General features: G+C 40.6%; 1 protein-coding gene across 2 annotated transcripts in view; it reads left to right on the forward strand.

Annotated features, from left to right (window-relative positions):
* LOC105935506 (nesprin-2) overlaps positions 1–19,948 on the forward strand; it is a 131,249-nt gene that overhangs the window by 44,916 nt on the left and 66,385 nt on the right. Inside the window, exons 16-33 of one of the 2 annotated variants that reach the window (XM_036129273.1) lie at positions 2,189–2,338; positions 3,852–4,046; positions 4,155–4,259; positions 5,822–5,941; positions 6,170–6,370; positions 6,463–6,636; positions 8,243–8,374; positions 10,406–10,599; positions 11,256–11,391; positions 11,535–11,774; positions 13,382–13,534; positions 13,677–13,853; positions 15,326–15,481; positions 16,603–16,746; positions 16,909–17,079; positions 17,177–17,310; positions 18,639–18,843; positions 19,252–19,434. In XM_036129273.1, the coding sequence (XP_035985166.1) occupies positions 2,189–2,338; positions 3,852–4,046; positions 4,155–4,259; positions 5,822–5,941; positions 6,170–6,370; positions 6,463–6,636; positions 8,243–8,374; positions 10,406–10,599; positions 11,256–11,391; positions 11,535–11,774; positions 13,382–13,534; positions 13,677–13,853; positions 15,326–15,481; positions 16,603–16,746; positions 16,909–17,079; positions 17,177–17,310; positions 18,639–18,843; positions 19,252–19,434 (2,970 nt within the window). The remainder of the gene's footprint in view (positions 1–2,188; positions 2,339–3,851; positions 4,047–4,154; positions 4,260–5,821; positions 5,942–6,169; positions 6,371–6,462; positions 6,637–8,242; positions 8,375–10,405; positions 10,600–11,255; positions 11,392–11,534; positions 11,775–13,381; positions 13,535–13,676; positions 13,854–15,325; positions 15,482–16,602; positions 16,747–16,908; positions 17,080–17,176; positions 17,311–18,638; positions 18,844–19,251; positions 19,435–19,948) is intronic. The other variant, XM_036129274.1, reaches the window with a different exon arrangement.

Here is a 19,948-nt window from a genome sequence, read left to right on the forward strand (position 1 = left end):
TGGCCACTGTGGCCAAAAATGTCAGTCTCGGTTCCAGCCAACCACGGATCATGCCTAAAGTGTTGGAGAAGCAAGTCCAAACTTTATCAGTTTAAAAACAAGCTAAAATTGGTTGTTGAAGCATTATCTAAGTCGGACTAGTTCAAACAGTAATTGCATGTCTTACATCCCTAATAGGTCCAGTGCAGATGTAGTACTAGTTGTGGAAATGTGTCTGCATTCATATTCATAATGTTCTTATGAATGCTAGATATCTATTGGCATATTGATGCCTTGTACATTGCATGGGTAAATGTAATACAAGTATATAAAATGTGTGTACCTGATGGCAACTTATGAATCAACTGCACCAAGGAAGGGTTTAAAAAGTGTCTGCTTTCTTTAGAACATGGAAAATAACTAGCAAGGCAGAATGTGTATAAATGCATATCAGCCACTAATGTGCAAATGCATTTGCTTATTCATTTCTGTAGAAATGCAAGACAACTTTATTTATAAGGCACTTTAAAAACACGGTTGAGTGCTGTACACCAATTAAAACTAATAAAATGTAGACATACCCTTGCCAGGTCTAGCAAGCAGAATTACAATAAAACACCTATTTTTCCTCAAGAGTGTTATGTTGTAGTCTGCTACAAACGGTTAGGAACCTGGCAGGAATCTAAATAGATCTAACTCCTCTGAATGCATTTGCAAGCTGTAATCTATCTTTGTGGAGTAATGGCTTCTTCCTCTCTGAGTGACCATTCAACCCATGTTGGCATATTTCTCACCAAAATATGTTCATCTCTGGGACAGAGAAGCCATCTTGTACCCTTAGGCATTTGAACGTGTATGACCCAAGGATGAATTAAACCTAAGGAGCACCACCATTCACGTCCTGAGATCTTGGCTGTCCCCAAGGAAACCAAGTGTCTGAGCTGTTGCATTAAAATACGTCCTTTTATCCTGCAAAACCATGACATCATCCTCTGGGCTTTCTCAAATTGCTTAAAGGCATAGTAATCTTTGTGTTTGTATGATTCAGAAAATAAACAAATACATAGAAATGTTCTGTCTTGTTATTCTAGCATGTACATGTTCATATAGGGCCAGGTTGGCATAGGTAAGGTTTCCCCACCTAATAAATGAGATCATTTAAAAACAGCATTTTTCATCTTATTGTAGTTATTGTCTTGTAATTGTTTGATGATCTGAAATATTTTAAGTGTAGTAAAAATAAGTATTCTACAAATTCTACTTCACAGCAACGTACATAACAGACTGAGTGAGTACCTGAGTGCCGGACACACGCAACAGACTCCAGTCTAAACCATGTGTGTCCAAAGTGAGGCCCAGGGGCCGTTTGCAGCCCTCCAAATGTTTCTGTGCGGCCCCCAGAGAATTCTGGCATGTTGCAAATTTGGCCTCTGTGCACAGGCTGTTGATGCAGAAGGGCCCTTTTTATTTTTTTAGGGCAACATTTTCACAGACAAATCCTTCTGAAAAGTAAAAACACATTTGGTGCAACAAAGAAATTATCTCACATTTTTTACTCAGGTTTCTGGATTCATTTTAGTTTTTTTGGTCAATATAACCACAAACATCTGGCAACTTTTAAAAAGCAGACATGGGTGCTGCCGCTCCATTAATTAATATAGCAGGAGTGACCTACGTTCCGTTCTTGTTGCTGAGCTAACACTAAAAATATTTTATACAAAAGTCTATTTTGTTCATTGAAATGAAATGTTTCATTTATTACAAATTTAGTTTTTACATTTTTATTTAATTTTCTTTGGCCACCTAAGTGCTTTCAATTTCATGATTTTGGCCCTCATTTAAAAAAAAAGTTTGGACACCAAAACTATGTGGGACATGTGTGGGTGGTAGCAACCTAAATTAGCTCTGACCCAATAATCATTAAACAGCTTTTTCATTGGTTTGTTTTTCTCTTTTAACTTTCACCCTGAAAGGACATCACACTCTAAAAATGAGTAAATAAGTGAACAAACATAAAAGACAAGCACCAAGAACAGAGGAAATAAGCATTGATAAGGTGTTGTAGCTCATCACGGCACACAGCAGACCCCTTCCCCCCGCTTCTCTTTCATGTTCCTAAAGAGTCCAGACTTAAAAATAATAAATAAATAGTTACACAAAATGTTGGGCTCGGATCTTTGTCAGTTTTTAATGGTTCTCTTCTGTTCAGGCCTGCTCTTTGGACAGCCGTCACGAGCTGGATGAGGGTTTGTTTCATGTGCTGCACGGCGCGTCCCTGTCACTATCATCCATCCATAATCTGCTGCACTCGCCTACTGAGACGGTGTATGAGGAGGAGACACAGCTGCTGCTTCTGCAGGTACAAAAAACTGCATCAGTGCTGGGCCAGACTAATATTAAAACAGATTTAGTAGTTGGATTCTAGTTCTCTCTTGATCTTAAAATAGAATTAAGAACAGATATTTAGCATTTTTATTTTTTTTTTTTAAATCAGGTGTTTAAAGGTTGCAATATACATGAATGACCAACAAAGGTTTTACCTCAAACCCACGTTCTGTGGAGGCATGTCGTCTGGCTGACAGACCAGTGTTTAAAAAAAAAAAAAAAAAAAAAAAATATTATATATATATATATATATATATATATATATATATATATATATATATATATATATATATATATATATATATATATATTTTAAAAAGATTGTTTTTGGGGAGAACAGACACTTTCACATGCAAAAAAGTTGTACTTAAAATTATGATTTAGAAAAAAGGTAATTTAAAAAAAAACACACACACCTACCATGCTGAACTGCAGATCAGAGAACCCGATATTCAAGCCAGACACGAAGTTGCGCTTAAAAAAAAGTTTTACTTAAAACAATTACACAAAAATCAGCCGAGCGCAGGAAAACGTTCAGATTGCAGTAGGCTGCTGACAGCAGGAGATAACAGGCAGGAGAAGGCCAACAAGAGCAAAAAGGCTGTGCAGGAATCGTGGTAAAAAAAGTCCAAGGTCATGTCCAGAATCAGTCGATGAGGAGTCCAGCAAGGGAAGGCAAACTGGGAAATTTCTAAAGCTTGAGACAAGGTCAAAAACAAGCATGCAGCCTCTGTAAGGCCTATTCACACAATGGCCTTCTGACGATCTGGCAGTGAGTGACTGTGGGAGGCAGGAATGAATAAGCAGAGTCCCAGCTGAAATGACTTGAACCTAATTAACAGCAGCAGGTGAAGTGAATGATGTAAACGGGCTGCAGCTATGGTAGAGGGTGCAGACTGAAATGAACAGGAATGGAGCTGGATAGAACGCAAGGACATGATCTGACTGAGAACATAAACACAAAACTCCAAGAACAAATTAATAACTGTATATGGCAAGACCTATAGAACATAAATGACAAGAAAAATATGAATCTAAATGAAAACCATAACCAGACACCTCCAAATAATGACCCCTACTACAGTAGACTATAGAACGGTTGTGTACCTGTTGAACATGGGTCCATTTTTGTTATCTGAAATGTTTTGAAAAAACATTCCGTTTTGGTTGAAAAAAAATACAGAAATTCCTGTTGATGTTCTCATAGAGTGACATGTGAAAGCTTTCATGTCTATAGATGGTTTCGCATTTTGTCGTGTTACAGCTGCATACATGAATGTGTTTTATTAGGATTTCATGTGACAGAGACCAACACAGAGTAGATGCGTAAGGAAAATTGAATTTCTACATGAAACTCAACAAAATCTTGTGGCATGTGATTTTCAGTGCAACAGCCTACAAGGCGAGATAGGAAACAATGTGAAAACAGCTTTACAATTTGCACCATCTCTACAAACTGTTATGAAGCAGCATCCATTTCTTTTCAGAGCCTGTCTACAGACCTGGCCACGCTGCACAGTGAGTTGGTCGCTCAGGGGACAAAGCTCAGCCGTACCCTGGGCTCAGAGTGTGGTCAGCAATGTGTAGATGACATGTGCAGAGTCCTCCCTGTTGTCCAGTCTTCACTCGCCCAGAGACAGAAGCAGCTAGTAGGTCTGCAGCAGCACACTGCAGAAAAACAGGTCAGATTTAAACACTTTCATTACTTGTTTAAGTCGTAACTCCTCCCAGTTGCTGAAGGTTTTTTGCATGCTGAAGATAACAGAATTATTTGTGTATCTAACCAACAGAGACATCTTAAAGAGTTGCATTCAGACTTCACTAATAACAAACTCACTGTCCGCCGACTAACTGAGGAAATCAAAGAACCACTGCGCCTGAATGAGCATCTCCAGGTACTGTGAGAAAGACGGCAGTGCCGAGTTGGAGTTAGAGATGATGTTGTGGATGAAGTGGTGCAACATTATGATGTGGAAAAAATAAATCATTTACAGTTTTGGTAGGTCTGCAGGTGGTCCACCTTCTCTCTGTGTTCACATAATGAATTGAACACTGCTCTGGGAGGTGTTCAAAGCTTAGGAGATTGCTTTAGAACCTTTCTATGAACTAAACCAGAACTTTCTGTCTGGCCCATCTGCTGGGTTCCGTGGTCTACACAAAGCTGGGTGTTCTCTAATGTTCTCTACAAACGTCTGAAGCTGCAACTTAATGGGCTGTCCTGGTTTTCTCCAATGTGCTGCCACTCGTCTAGCCCTAGTCTGTTATTGTAGACTTTCTACTCATTATCAAGGTTGGTAGCTGTAAGATAAGAAGATCTACACACATTAAAAACCTTCACATCTTGAATATAATCACTCCTACTATAAAGTACAATATTTGCAACTTATTCAAGTCTTCAAAGCTGTCACTATGCAAAATAAATACATAAACTGGGGGGCCATAAATACTAATTTACATACCGTAATTATAATTATATAATGAAGATGGACAAAAAAAGACAAGTTTTGCTATATTTTTTCCAACCATTAGGATCTATTTATCATTGTGCACCAATTCCCTTGCACAAGTTATAATTCCACAATATTATCCACAATACTTAGGTAGAGATGCATCAAATTGGAATGCAGGGGGATTGCTGCATCTCCCAGGAACCAGTGAGGTGTTGTGTTGTCGGTTCCAGGGAGCTGATCAGGTCCAGGTAGTTCGAGGGTCCTTTGCACAAGTCTGGAACCAAACTTACTGTTTTGGAAGATCACCACAACAGTCACTATGTTTCCCCCTTTCATGGCCGTGTGCACCAATAGGCCCTTTTCCATTAGACCTTAAGATCCCATTGTGCATTTCCATATGGAGAAATTCACTTTCCCAGGCCTTCTTGGGAAAAATGTCCTGGGGTCTCATTTATAAAACTTTGCCTAGAATCCATACTAAAAGTGTACATACGCCCAGAAAAACAAAATTTTTATTTTATTTTATGCTTATACATTTATTGAGCATGTATTTATTTCTGTATTTATTTTTTGAATATGTCAGTCCTCCATATATAGTTGGTAACACCAAGAAATATAATGAACACAATGAATATCGTTTGTGAGATGTAAATCATTTTCAGCAGAGAATCTCTCACTATGTACATATTAAAAGTTTAATTACTTTTATTTCATAGTAAAGAGTTAAACAACTTTCCATTGCATTTTTTTTTATTGTTTTCCCCTCTGAATACCAATGTATGCACACATTTATGAGGATCATCTGCAGAGATCATTTTGTGACCAATCATGGTGGAGCACCTGGACCAAAAAATGCCCCCATAGAGCCCTGACAGCTCCTTTCTGTTTTCAACTCCATGTGTGTGTGTGTGTGTGTGTGTGTGTGTGTGTGTGTGTGTGTGTGTGTGTGTGTGTGTGTGTGTGTGTGTGTGTGTGTGTGTGTGTGTGTGTGTGTGTGTGTGTTTCAGACTGGTGTTCAGATGCAGGACTGCCTACAGCAGCAAGCTGAGCAGGTAACATCCCTGCTTGAGAAGGCTGACCGACACAAGCTTCCTGATTCGCTTATTCACCAGGCCAGACAGCTGCAGGTATCCCTAACCATTCCATTATATGCCATAGCTGGGACTGCATATGTAGGAATATAACAGTGTCACAAAACATTTCTTCTGTAAATATAAAAGAAATCCTTCAATTTAATTCAGTATATAACACTAATTCACAAGAAATGTCTCAAGGCACTTCACCAAAAAACAGAAACAAAAAACAGAAAGAAACAAAGGTCCAATTTATATATAGAAATCTGCTCTGTTCTGCAGGTTGAGGTGGACTCGGTTCTGGGAGATGTTCGCTCCCATTGCACGGAGCTGAGAAGCTGCATTGACCTTCAACAGCAGCATGAATGGTTGGTGCACAGCTTGAAGGAGCTGCTGAGTCTGGGCTCTGAGCGCGTGGCTCAGCAGCCTGAGACGGAGCTCCACGCCAGGCCTCAGCTCCAGCAGCAGCTCCACAGCCACACGGTCAGTGAGTGGGACTCCACAATATTGTGTTCTTCATCGTAAATAAGATCACCAAGTCACTTTTCAATCCTCTTTTTTTTCCCCTAAACCAGAAGTTCTTCCACTTCTTGGGCCATCATCTCCACATCCTTCAGTACTTGACAGAAAGAATGCCGTATAACGGCCCTTTGAGGTGGGAGGGAGTAATGACAGCCCTACAGGATGGGGTGACCCGACTGCAGCAGCATGGACTTGAGAAAGGGGTCAGAATGGATCACACGTTACAGGTTAGACCTGCTGCCCACGTTCATTGTTGAAGTACTGTTCCTAAATCAAAACTCATTAAGAGAATGTAGCAGATTTGATTTGCTACATGAAAACAATGTTATTGACCTAAAATGACGAAGTCTCTTACTCCGTCAAATGTTTCTTCTGAGTAATTCTTTACCCATACAAGGAAACAATTTCTAAAAGTAGTTAATATAAGCAAATTGGTTCTGCATATTTTTCTAAACCATCCATCTTATTATACGTATTTACATGTAATCTGTTACCGTATTTATTCTTGATCACTCTTTCTATTTCCTAACAATTTAATAAAGAAGACACTCTGCCACCTGTAGATGGCCTTCCTGTAGTTTTTTTAACTGGGTCTGACCGAGTCCAAAAGGATGCCTCATTTTCATAATCCGGCCAAAGTGTTTTCCTCAGCAGCCGAAGCAGCAGAGGTCACGAAGAACTTAACTCTCCAATGCCAGGGTGTAATAGATCAATGAGGGTCGTCCTGGGAGACTTTTCTTACTGACTCTTGCTTGCTGACGTTAATAGAACTGGATGACTGAAATTTATAGGAACAGCACTTTGAATATCTTGTTTCAGAAAAGTGCTATATAAATAAACTTACCTTGCCAAACACAAATTGCCAATTTAACAGAATCAGTATCAATGTCTGTGTTGGCTCCTATTAACCATCATTGCTATGTAGTACTGACTTGATGATAAATATCAGAGGCCTGTATTGTGTGTAGGAGAACTGCACAGAACTGTAACTGACATCCGGCCAATCATCTTCAACTCTCCTGACGCAAGCTTCCATGTATGCAGAGGCATGTTATCGGTCAACAGTTAGATGGGATATCTCCTTTCTGGGGGTCTTTTGTGGGTGGTCAAGCAGGCGTTCATGGAGAGCAGTCTTAACCACTAGGAATGGATCATATCAAGCCCTGGCAGAGTCCAACTCAACCCACCACACCATCACACTTCACCAAAAGCTGTTGGTAGAGAGGACTGGTCAAGTTTTTCATGAATTCATGCCACATACTCAACCCCACTGCACAGGTGCATTTTCCTTAGAAATGTGGTCAGTTTAAAGTAAAAATAAACAGGTTTTCCAACAGTATACAATTTGTTACCCTGAAGCACAGAAACAGCAAGCCCCACATTACTTATTAGAGGTTTGTAGACACTCTACAGAACTTTAAAAGGCCCAGTATAATTTAAGAATTACTTTGCACATTTGATTTAAAGGGATTGTTATGGGTCCCAACAATTGTCTCACTGTTGATCTTTTTAAAATCAATGTTTCCTTACAAATTGGAAACAAATTGGAAACAAATTGGAACATCAGATAAAAATATTTCCAAGATAATGCCTCAACAATAAAATATATATTTATTTATAAGCTCATCTTTATCAGGGGTACCATCTTATTGCCCATGTCTATATGATGTGCAGAAGCATATTCAGTCACACAGAGAGTTTGCATTTTTCAGTCTTTTCCCAGCAGATGAAAATCAAGTAATCAGTAATAAACAGATTCATTCCAAATTGGTTAACCTTGAATCTAACAATCTGTTTTTTCTCTGCCACTCATATTTTCTCCATATGCCTCAGATGTGGACACAATGGGAGGAGGACAGCATCTGGTCAGAGTCTGTTCTCAGAAACATTGAGGCATCATTTCCCAAGATGAAGGAGGGGGGTGACTATGAGGAGCAGGTATCACAGAACCTCTCTATGTTCAAGGTAATTCTTTCATGAATGTCTTCTTTCTGACCATCTAATTTACTATCAGGCAGCAGACTGGAGGACAGAGCGCAGATTGAAATGTTCCGTTCTGCTCGTTTGGAGTATACTGGGAAGGCCACCCACACTGCGCTTCGTGCATTGCACTCAAAACCTAATTGGCTCAATTAAATCAAGCCAAAAAGGGTTGTTTTGTGTAGGGGTACGTGATGTTCCTTAGCATTGATGCGTTTTGTTAATGGTTCTGAGAACACTAGCTACATTTCAGTTTCGCTTCATGCACCCTGTTGTTGTGCTTTCGATTGGCTCGGTGTTTCATGTAAGACAGACAAAATGTCTTGGAAATCATCCAGTAGGTAATAAATTGTGTGTTTGTTTTAAATATGATCAAGGTATAAGTGGCTAGTGTGGATAAAGCACAATTTAGAAGAGAGAAAAAAATACAATTTACAAAGAACTTGCCTTATCTTAATTAAAATAATTGATCAATGTTAAGGTGGTGGTGGTGGGAGGGGGGGTGTTCTGGTGCATATCTTGAGCAGTCATTGGGTGAGAGGCGGGTTACACCATGGGCAGCTAGTCTGTTACTCACATCAAAGGGGAGAGCATGGAAACTCCCTGCAGAAAGACCCGAGGCCGAGATACGAACCCAGTAAGGATCCAAAAAGTAGGAATCTGAGCGCCATTGAAAATGGATTGTAGACGGGACCAACTCACAGATCTACACACTGCCTACAAGCTATTAGCTCAGTTAAACTCTGAGTTTTTACAAAAGAGTGACATCATTTGGATCAATTGGAGGAATTTTCATTCACAGAGCCGGCCTCAACAAGCATCTGTAACCCAGAGGCACACAGAGCTGGCTGTAGGATGATGCAGGCGACAGACGTTCAGCCTACCTGGGCTACCGGGTTTCACCAAAGTCTCTGAGTTGACTACACCGTTTACACAAATGGCCCACTTCGAATTTCCCCAGTTCACCCAGCCACTTCCAGGCTGGCATTCATAAAACTTATTTATTTGTAATTTCAAATAGAGTTTATTATAACGAGATCATTAAACAAAATCCATTTACCTCATTCAGTGTATTGTAATGAAGTCATACCTTCATATATGACAGAATTGACCTACATTTATTTTCTAAGATAAGAGTTTTAAAGGTTCTTCTGCAGTTTTGACACTGTTGGCAGCAGGCTGCTGGCACACTCTTCGGTCACATGTGAAGGTGCTTCCCCATATGCTTCTTACGTGGGATGAGTGCATATGTGAAAACGGTTGGGAAAGACCAGTTTCACCAAGGAGTAGTTACGTCATATATGACTTGAAGCAGTGACATATATTGCATTTATATTAAGAATAGAGGGTGTGGAATTTACAGTGTTTTACTGCATAAGGACAATCGCTGTGATGTCACTTTTTCTTTTCTTTTTTTCTTTATCCAGATTTAAAGGCCTATTTGGCTCAAGATTCAGTGCTTTATAACCAGAGAGGATTGCTACAAAGTTGGTCAGATAATTATTGGATAAATTCATCAGAAATTTGGTTGGCAGAGGAAAGTGACTCTTCTTCGGTGCAGACAGAGCTTGTGTAATAGCACTCTAACAGATTGTATAAATGTGGTGCATATGAGTCCTATGTGATGGCTCTTAGTGGTGACACTCAACAGGAAGATTTTTGTGTTTAGATTATTTGTGGCAGTCGTGGTCTTTTTGTTCAGCAAGTTGACAAAGACGGGGTAATCAGAGACCTGGGACGTGTTCGTTTGTGGACTAACATGGACCTCTAGCTCTACCCACTGAGGCATTGCAACACCTGAGAAAGAATTGTATGACGCACTTGGCTGGAGCTCATATTCCTGTTGTCACATTATCAGTTGGATACAAAAACTAAGCTGGAATGTTTCAAAAAAGCCACAGTTCTTCATATGCCATGTACACAGATACACAGTGTAGTGGGATCAGCTTTATTTAGAGAATTATGTGTTTGCAGTATGTGTCTGAACAGTGACCACAGTTCGGTTCCTCTGGGCAGGACCTGCGGCATGTTCTGGAGGAGAAAAAGGTGCGGTTCGGACAGATGCTGGAGTTAGGCCATCGTCTCAAGGAGGCAGGCTGTGTGGGAGTGGGTGTATCCACCTTCCAACTGGAGGCACGCTGGCAATCCTTACACAAGAGGTTGGAGCATGAAGAAACCATCTGGGACAGGAAAAAGAAACTGAGAAAAAGGTGAGGATGTGGAGTGAGAAAAGTTTAAAGATATTTTTACTTAGTGGGTAAGTAACATCTGGTGGGTCCCTTCTTTGCTCATGCTGTGAATATTATCCAAGCCCCAAAGTGTCGATAACAATACCATCCTGGACAGTTTTATTGTTTGTGTGATATACTGTAATTTAAAAAATAATTTAAATTAGCTTTTTTCTGTCCTATAAATTGTTAAATTTACAGTACATGAAATAAAACTGAAAAGAAAAAAATACACGACATTTTGAAAGGATTTGACTAAAGAAGAATAAAAATGATAAATCAAGCTGAAAGGGGAGTGCACTGAAAAAAAAATGTATTTTGATGGGATATAAAACAGGACGGATGCACATTGATGGTTTTACGTGAATGGATCAAAAAATCACAGCAAAATACACAACCTGGCCAAATTTTATACAATTTGAATCAACGTAGCCAAAGTTATGCAAAAAAACAAAAAAAAGTCCAGGGATCTGGGATGAAAATTAAAGGATGAATGAGTAAAGTTGTGATTTTGAAATAGTCCATTTGTTTTCATCAGTGATGAAATATCCACCCATGATGAAACAGACTTCATTCCTCATGGACTGCTAGATTCTCTGGTTCATTCCTAAAGTGTCAAACTTCCCACCAACCATCAGGTTTCTGAGGGACTCTGCTCTGCTGACCGGCTGGATGGCAACGGCGACGCAGCTGGAGAGGAAATGGAGCCAGCTTGATGTCTCAGCCGTTCAGATGGATGCTCAACAGAGATGGGACTTCTACCTCCAGGCTGTGGTAAATATAGACTCTTGCTTAACTAAAGGCGTTAAACGTGCAGTAAAAAATGCTCACCTAGTTTAATGTGGGGTGGCTGAAATATGTTTTGTGTGTGGGATTGAATATGGTTGTGTGAATATAGCTGTGTGTTGTGTTTTAAGGGTTTGAGCAAAGACCTGGAGGCCAAATCTGAGCTGAGGGGGAAAGTAATTCACATTGCTTCCCAACTGGTCCACCTGGAAGAAGAAGGTGGGGACTTAATTAGATATAACGATCTGACTGCTGAGTCTCAGAACCTGGACCAAGACCTCCACTCCATCGTCGTTCTGCTCAGACAGATTGAGTCAGATTGGTCCACTCTACATGTTAATGTGTCCAACGTCCAAAAGTCGCTGCACAAGGTGAGGACATTATTTATATGCAAATATAAGACAAGATGCTTTATTGTCCATTATATGTGCATAAAATTTATACATAATTCTAAATGTACATAAAACAGAACACATTTAAGGAAAGATAATACAAATAAATCCTAAACTGCACAAAGCACATAAAGAAGCTAAAACAGAGTCCACAGTCTTTCAAGTTGCCTACCGATCTGCTTTGAGTGGTCAGTATGCCCGGAACAACGCTAAATAACTTCAGTCCATTTCTGTCCAATTAAAACAAATTCACGTCCACAATCCACCAAAACACACGCGGACAGAATACGGAGTAAGAAGGACACTAGCTCAACACTGATGGCTATTACCTCGCTGCTTCAGCAGCACCGACAGGACCGGTCATGTGACCTAGAGCAGCTCTCTAGGTCACATGACCCATTAAGTGACATATGCGACTCTCAAGTTAAATAGGCAAGTTTTCTGAGAAGGGCAGCCTGCACAGAGCATGGATAAGTGCTGTGTATGGACCTGATCTCAAATGAAGCTAACGTTTGGGTCAAAACATAGACGGTTCTACTTTAATAGCGTTTCCCTTTTTAACATGTCTATATGTAGAGTAATTGGTAAAAAAAAACAAATAAAGGATATGAAGTACTCCTTAACTTTGTGCCCGCATATGAGCCATTTTTCAAGATGTGCATGTGTTCTTTGTGGGAATATTTCCCTTCTGTTTGTTGTTTTGTCTTCTGTGTGACCTACAACTTCTTTTAATGATGCAACACATAGTGGTGCAGGAGCAAGGATTTTGTCCTGTAACTGGTGGGTTTACGGTTCTAACCCCTGCTTTGACTGCCTCAGTCGTTGTGCCCTTGGGCATGACTATTCCCCCGCTTTGCCTGCTGTTGGTGGTCAGAGGACATGGTGGTGCTGCCTCGGTCCTGTCAGTCTGGCCCAGGGCAGCTGAAGCTACAATGTAGCTCACCACCGTCAGTGTGTGAATGACTGAATGGAGTGTGAAGCGCTTCCTCAGGACTCGATAAGGTGCTATAAAACTATGAGCCTTTTACCGTTTCTTTACGTGTATATCATGCCACTGGTTTTAATTTTGACCACTCAGACTGCTGCTGTATCCCAGGCTCCACTCAGAAGCTGGCAGCCGTGTGTTCTGAAGTGTGAAATCCAGTACCAGTGTGGCTGTTTGCAGACCCCACCCCCTCTTTTTTTTTTTTTTGGTTATTTCTCCATTTGATCTTATTCTTTCCCTGTTCTCCTAGCTTGTGTTTCCTGCCTTATTTCCAGCATAGTTCTCCTTCCTTCCTCTCCCCTCATTGGTCTCTTGCTCCTCTCCTGGTTCTTGCTCTCATTATTTCGTGTTCAATGCGGTCATCGTTGTTTTTGAACTGTTCATTAAACTTTGACCTCCCTAACTCTTAATTTGCCACTCACCTCTGCTCATTTCTACACATATAGGTTTACACCATGTTTTCAGTAGGTTGCCAAATCTTTTCCCAGATCCACAATAATACTTTTGAGAACAGGAGCTCAGAACACAGTCTCAGTCATGCAGTGTTTGTCTAATTGTTGTGGTTGGTAATTCTCCGATGCCTGTATCTGACCCCTCTCAGCTATGGATAGATGGCCTGACACAGCAGGAGGCGCTGCAGGAGCTGCAGACCTGGTTAGGGGCAGCCAATTCCCAGCTGGAGGAGTTAAAGAGCAAAATCAAGCAGAACCAGAACACAAACGAGGATCTTGGCAGGGTCCTGAAACACTGCAAGGTAAGGACGATAGATAACAGGGGAGTTTAAAGCTTTTCAGTACACTTTTATCTTCATGTCCAGATCTTTGTACCTCTTTTTGTCGCAGACGTTTATTGGTCCCTGTTCATTTTTGTTTGATGGATTGCTGTATCTTTCGCAGGATTGTCAGATTGAGGCGTCCACCTATCAAGCCACGCTGGATTATTTCAGTCAATCATTACAGAGATGTAGTCCTGACAATGAGCAAAGGGGGCGCTATGAACACAACCAGGATGCAGAGCAGCTTGGTTGTTTGAACCATCAGCTGCTCAGTTTGAAGGAAGACCTTCATGTTCTGGTAAGATGACTGAAAGTCCAGTCCAGTGCCTTTAATGTACGTCTTGTTACTTTCACTCACTCAATGATGGATACAGTTCCATCCAAAAGTATTCACCCCCTTAAATGTTTATAAATTAAATATTTTATTTTAAACTAAATACTTATTTATGGACTAAATATTTAATTTGCTGACAAAATATTAAGCTCACACCTAAATGTGTAGCTAAAATTCACCTGCGAACAAACAGAGGGGGACTACCCAAACAACTGCTGGGTCTTGCTGTCCACCATCCTGGCAATGCTGAATCACGTGAGTGCAGTTGCCTCCCACTTTCATCAAAGCAAATAAAATTGGTGTCAAACGTTTGTGCAGCAGGAATTTTAAAGATTTATAGAGATATTAATAAAAGTTGATGTGACTGAGCCTTTGGTCTGCATTCTGACACCATTAGATCTGGATCAAACTGATCCATTCAGGTGTGTTTTCCTGCAGATAAACAACTTTTTGCAAACCTTCTCTGAAGATTTCAACTTTCTCAAGGATTTTGGAAACTAATACAAATAAATTGTTAAAATATTGTCCTGGTTCTGGTCATCCCAGGTTGTTTTGCTGAATAATGTGGTGTTTCTATCGTAGACTTCTGTAGTAATAAAAAGACTCTTGAAACCGAAACTACACTTTACCCATATTTAATGTAAAAGGCAGAGTGATGTTTACAGCTTCACTACTGGACTCTCATACATAACAACGCGACAGGCAGATTTCCGGACGCCAGAGAGCCCAGTTCATTCCTCAGACATTAAGCTAAATTAAATTGAACTCAAAGGTTATTAAAAATTGTCACATAGGACAGGGTTATGAGGAAAGACAAGAAGTCTGAGAACTGATCTAAAAACTGAGAGTCAGGGCCTGGTGGACGATACAAAACAACAAAGAAGATATTTTATTGCTTTGCAGTTTGGATGATGGAAACTAAGGGTTTTATGTTCAAAAGAATTGTAGTTATTAATTGGCCTGGGACTAATTAATAAATCAGACTGAAAGATGTTTGCTACTCCTCCTCCTCTTCCCATAGTTCTGAGAATGTGGAAATTTAAATAATTAGAGGGAGTTGACTCATTTATACTAATGTAGTCCTCTTGCTGCCAGGTTTCTGTGAGACAAAATAAATCAATCTGGTTATCAGAAAACAATTCACTAACACAGTCTTAGGAGGGAGAGGCCTTATATTTAATAAACCACATTTAATTGTTTTACTTTTTGGTTCAAGTTGAGTTGTATTGATTTTTCTGATTTGCTCCTTTTAGATCAGTTTTAAATCTGTTTAGTTTTTGGCCGTGGGAAAGAGACTGTCTCAATTACTTTGTCCTTCAAGACTAGACCAAATAAAATTGTGAATTTGAACCATGTTTTAACATTGTGTTCACCAGACCTTTTTATACTAGTGATCAAAGTATGTTTGACCTTCTGAAGTTATCAATTGGGTTTAGATTGATGAAGTGGAGCAGGATATGAGGGATAGGCTGGAGGTGGACACTCGACTGAAGCAGATCAGCACCTGGATTACAGCCCAGAACCTTTGGATCCACTCAGCTCAGACCCCCAGCAATCTGACAGAACTCCAGAGAAGCATCGGCTCCTGTGAGGTGAGAGGTTACATCTGTGTGCAAAAGGATTTTGGGGGTTACTGCTTATTACGATGAGGAATATAACGGGATTTTAAGTGAGAGGTCAACACAAACTAACCATAACTTTGGTGGTGGAGGGACAACGATTCCTGGTTTTCAAAAATTTAAATGCTTGATAAAATTAGAGAAGCGCAGCTTTCATCTTTATTCAGCGCCCCTGAAGCAGTGCTTTGAAGAGCCTCTCTTTATTGCAGTTTCAGCTGCAGATTTTTCAAAGGCATGTCTCCACAAGCTTTGCTCATCCAGAGCCTGGAATCCTTGCCCCATACACTCTTTCACTCTGAGAAGTCTTCCCACAGCATGCTGCGGCTACCACCGTGTGTCGCTGCAGGGATGGTGTGCTCAGGGTGAAGCCAAGTGGGAATTTTCTGCCACACATAGTGTGTTCTGCTGTTTCTGGGCTTAGAATGGCGTTCTCTCAACAACGGCATTCTTCTTGTCACTCTTCCACGAAAGACCATATCGTGACTGCCAATCCCTTATATCTGCGAGTCGATTCAGCCTTACACTTCTCCCCACAGTCAGAGATCCTCTGAACAGAACCTGCTAATGGCCCCTCAAACCCATTCCAGGATGAGGGGAGACAGGCTGTCGCCCCCAGGCTGTGGAATGCATTACCACTTTACCTGCACTTGGTGAACTCTGTGGATGATTTTAAAAAAGAAAACTAAAAACATTCTTTTTTGAGCAAGCATTTTAGACTCACTTCCCCAAGGGCTGCTATGCAACTTGTGTTTTGTATTTTATGCCCTGTACTGTAAAGCACTTTGTGACTCCTGTCTGAGAAAGGTGCTATATAAATAAACTTTACTTACTTACTATGACTGATAGTTGTCCTGTCAAGACATTTTCAAACCTCAGCTGCAAATGCTGCCTCCTGAACTTATATCATCTTTCTTCCCCCTCAGCTATGTGCTACATTGTGTTGGTCTATCACCTACAATCCTAATAGAATCCCCTCAAACGTGTTAGTGGAACATGATAAAATGGTATTTTAAAAGCCAAGATTTAATAAAAGCTGTTGGATCAGAGTATAAATTGACTAAACATTTTTCATTTCACATATTGTTCTGTTTCAGAACCTTCAGAAAAAGATCAAGCAGATGGAAACAGCCCTCCAGGATATGAGAGAGAAAATCTGTAGCCAAAAGCAGAAGAGCAGCCGTGATCAGATCGCTCAGGCAGACACCATAATACAGGCCTGTGACACCCTCAGCCAACAGGTAGGTGACATAGGAAAGCTTGAAATCTGGATAGCATTAAAGCTATTCCAGTTCCCATCATTAAGCAGGGTAAGAACAAATAGAAGGCAGAGTTTAGATCAGCCAAATAGCCCAACTGCTTTCTCTCTGCCTCTAACAGAAGTGTTGCACTGTTTTGGACAGAATGAATCCACCAGACAGAGGCTGATTCAGGCTCAGCAGCTGTGGAGCAGCTTGGAGATGAAACTGACTCAAATGATGCTGAAAACTATCAGAGCATCTCAGACGCTGGGTTATTACAGCTGCCCTTGTCTCACCCTGCAGGAGCAGAAGCATCTTCATGAAAAGCTTCAGGTAGTGTTTTCTGGCAGAGGTTCATCGAGCACTTGGTAATATAAACTCCAGGGAATAGCTTTACTCACGCTTAGGTCTAATGTTTTCTTCTCTGCAGCTTTTACATAAGGAGACACAATATTATGAGACGGGCTGGGATGACCTGGGACAGACCATCTCATCTCTCAGGGAACTCATCTGTCCGGCTGCCACTGCTGCCATCACTGACTGGCTGGAAAAACAAAGAGACTGGTGAGGCGGACCGGATTCCTGACAAAAAAATTACTAAATCTTTACGTCTTTACTGAAGCAGGATTTTCACTCATTTATGGAAAGCAAATACTGTAGATCTTCATTTTAAGGCTAGAGAAATCCTTCTGCTATTAAAATTTATTTTGTAAGGCTTTGGGATTCTCTGGAATCCCAAAGCTTTAGAAATGGCTTTATAAGCCTTTCCAGACGGATGTCAGTGACTCTGTTTCTCATCTGTTCTTAGATTTCTTCAGATGTGTTGTTCTTTGGGGTTGCTTAGCCTACTTCATGTTGTCAAAATGGTTATTTTTAAGTGATTCCTTGATTCTACAGATCAGACAGCAATCAGGCCTGGTTGTGGGTCCTGAACATGAAAATGTTTCTCAGATTGAATTCATGATTTTAAAGGGGGTCATTTTTCCTGAGAGCCAGGTAGTTTTTTTCTTAGTAAATGAAATACAAATTTTAAAAAAAATTGCATGTTAAATTCCTTGGATTATCTGTGTCACATATAAGCATTTGTTTAATCCTCTGAAATACGTAAGTGCGACAAAAAAAAAACAAGAACAGAAGAAAATGATAAAGTGGGCAAATACTTTTTCAAATACTGTTCAAACTAGAATATGTACTAGATTCTAGAAGAAATATAAAACTAAAACAGCCATTTCATTTCTCAAACAAATACCCACACATGTTTAAATATGGCTTGCAAGTACAAGAAAGTGTTCTCTGACCATAGTAATAGTTGATTGAAAGGGACCGTGGCCTCATTAAAGTATACCCACATTTTACGTGGCTCAGCAACATAAACTAGAACGATACTTGAAAATTGCATAAAAATGATACATGGTTTTTGAAGATTTTTTGCAATTAAAAATTGGAAATGTTTACCGTGTCTTCATACTTATCCCCTTATACTCAGATAGCCCTAAATAAGATCTACTGATACCAAGTGTCTTTGGACGTCACTTATTAAGCAAACAGAGTGGACCTGTGAGGAGACTACATGGTCATCCATCAAACTGAAGCTAGTCAGGGATGATGATGGTGGACAGAGCTAAATCCAGGACAGTCCTGGAAGGAGACCTGTTAGAGGCTGCAGAAGACCTGAGGCCAGGATGGAGGTTCACCTTCCAGCAGGACAACCAACCCGAGCGTGCAACTTAATGTTTTGCAGTTCTGTCTTCCTTTATTTAAGCAGAACCTTTCATTTTTCTGTAGATCCATAGCTTTATATAACAAAAGGCATGAATGAGCATCCTCTGAAAGCTGTGACTCCGCTCCGTGCTGCCAGTGGTTGTTTGATCCAGGTTCTGTCTGTCTTCCAGCTGGTCTCAGGTGTTAGGAGGTGTGAAGCAGCAGCTGCAGAAAGCTCAGGAGATGCTGCTGCTCTGGGAGGTTTACACGCAGCTGAAAGGATCTCTGTCCGACCGCCTGCAGGCGCTTCAGGGTGATTCCACTTCTGAGCTGAGTTTACCAACAGGACAGGACAACACAGTGGAGCAGGCTGCTGTCATGGTAACCAAAATGGAGGTAAACAAATATCATCTAATAACTAAAAGGATGTAAAACAGATTGTGTGTTTTAACTGCGCTTATTGATGCTGAACTATTGCATGTCATGTTTCCATGCTTTCGGTTCTGATTTCCTGCAGGTGCCTAAAAAAGGACAGATGGTATCTCTTAATCATAATGCATTGCATAATCATTTATGTTTGTTTTGTTTGTTATTTCAGTAGTTTGAATTTAAGCACTCAGAATGACCAACCTGAACGTTAAAGCAACTTGTTTTCATCTCGGTCTCTGCTGAAATGACTTATGTACCTAATGTTAGTGCAGGATTGGCAGCTGATGTGTTGATTCCAAAGCCAGTTTTTTCCTCAGCCAGACATTCCAGCTGCTGACTTATATCTTAAACCAATTCCTATCTCTGTGTTTCCAGAGCCTCTTGAACAGAGCAAACACGCTGCTGTGTGACCTAGGACAGGTTCTGGAAGTCTCCAAGGACTTGGTTGTCTACCTCGAACCTTTAGCGGCCAGCTTGGTCCAATCAGAGAGCCGATTGTTGTCCCGCAGCATCCTGCAGCTCAGCCAGCAGTTGTCTGCGAGGCGGGATCAGCTCCAGGTAACAGTTTTGTCAAAGATTACTCTGCTTTGTATTCAAAAAGATTTTTCATAATCAGTTACTAAGGGATAGTTTGTATGTGATATAGGAACATTCGGCTGCTATCCTTGACACAGTTTATAGCCTCTTAACACTTCATCAGTCAGGAATGAAGTGGATTGATCAGTCAAAGCAGATGTTACAGGCTGGCTTCATTGCACAGATTGGAGCTTGTTTGAAGCTTCATCCACGGAGCTGGATGAACCTGCTGACGCTGTGAACTAATCATATCACACATAAAACAAAAATAACTATGGTTCACTTCACATGTTTGGACGCTGTCCAAAGAAGAGTCTGGCAACAGTGGGTATAAGCCCCACACAACCCCCTCCCCATCCTACCCCACCCTAACTTCACCCCCACTAGCTCTAAAGATCTCTGAACAAGACGCAGATATGTAATATCTTTGAGCGTCACAATAGAAAGATGAGTAATTGTCCCACAAAGGTGAAATCCAGGTCTACGGCAAATTTAC

This window comes from Fundulus heteroclitus, unplaced genomic scaffold (assembly GCF_011125445.2).
Source record: "Fundulus heteroclitus isolate FHET01 unplaced genomic scaffold, MU-UCD_Fhet_4.1 scaffold_152, whole genome shotgun sequence".
NCBI lineage: Eukaryota > Metazoa > Chordata > Actinopteri > Cyprinodontiformes > Fundulidae > Fundulus > Fundulus heteroclitus.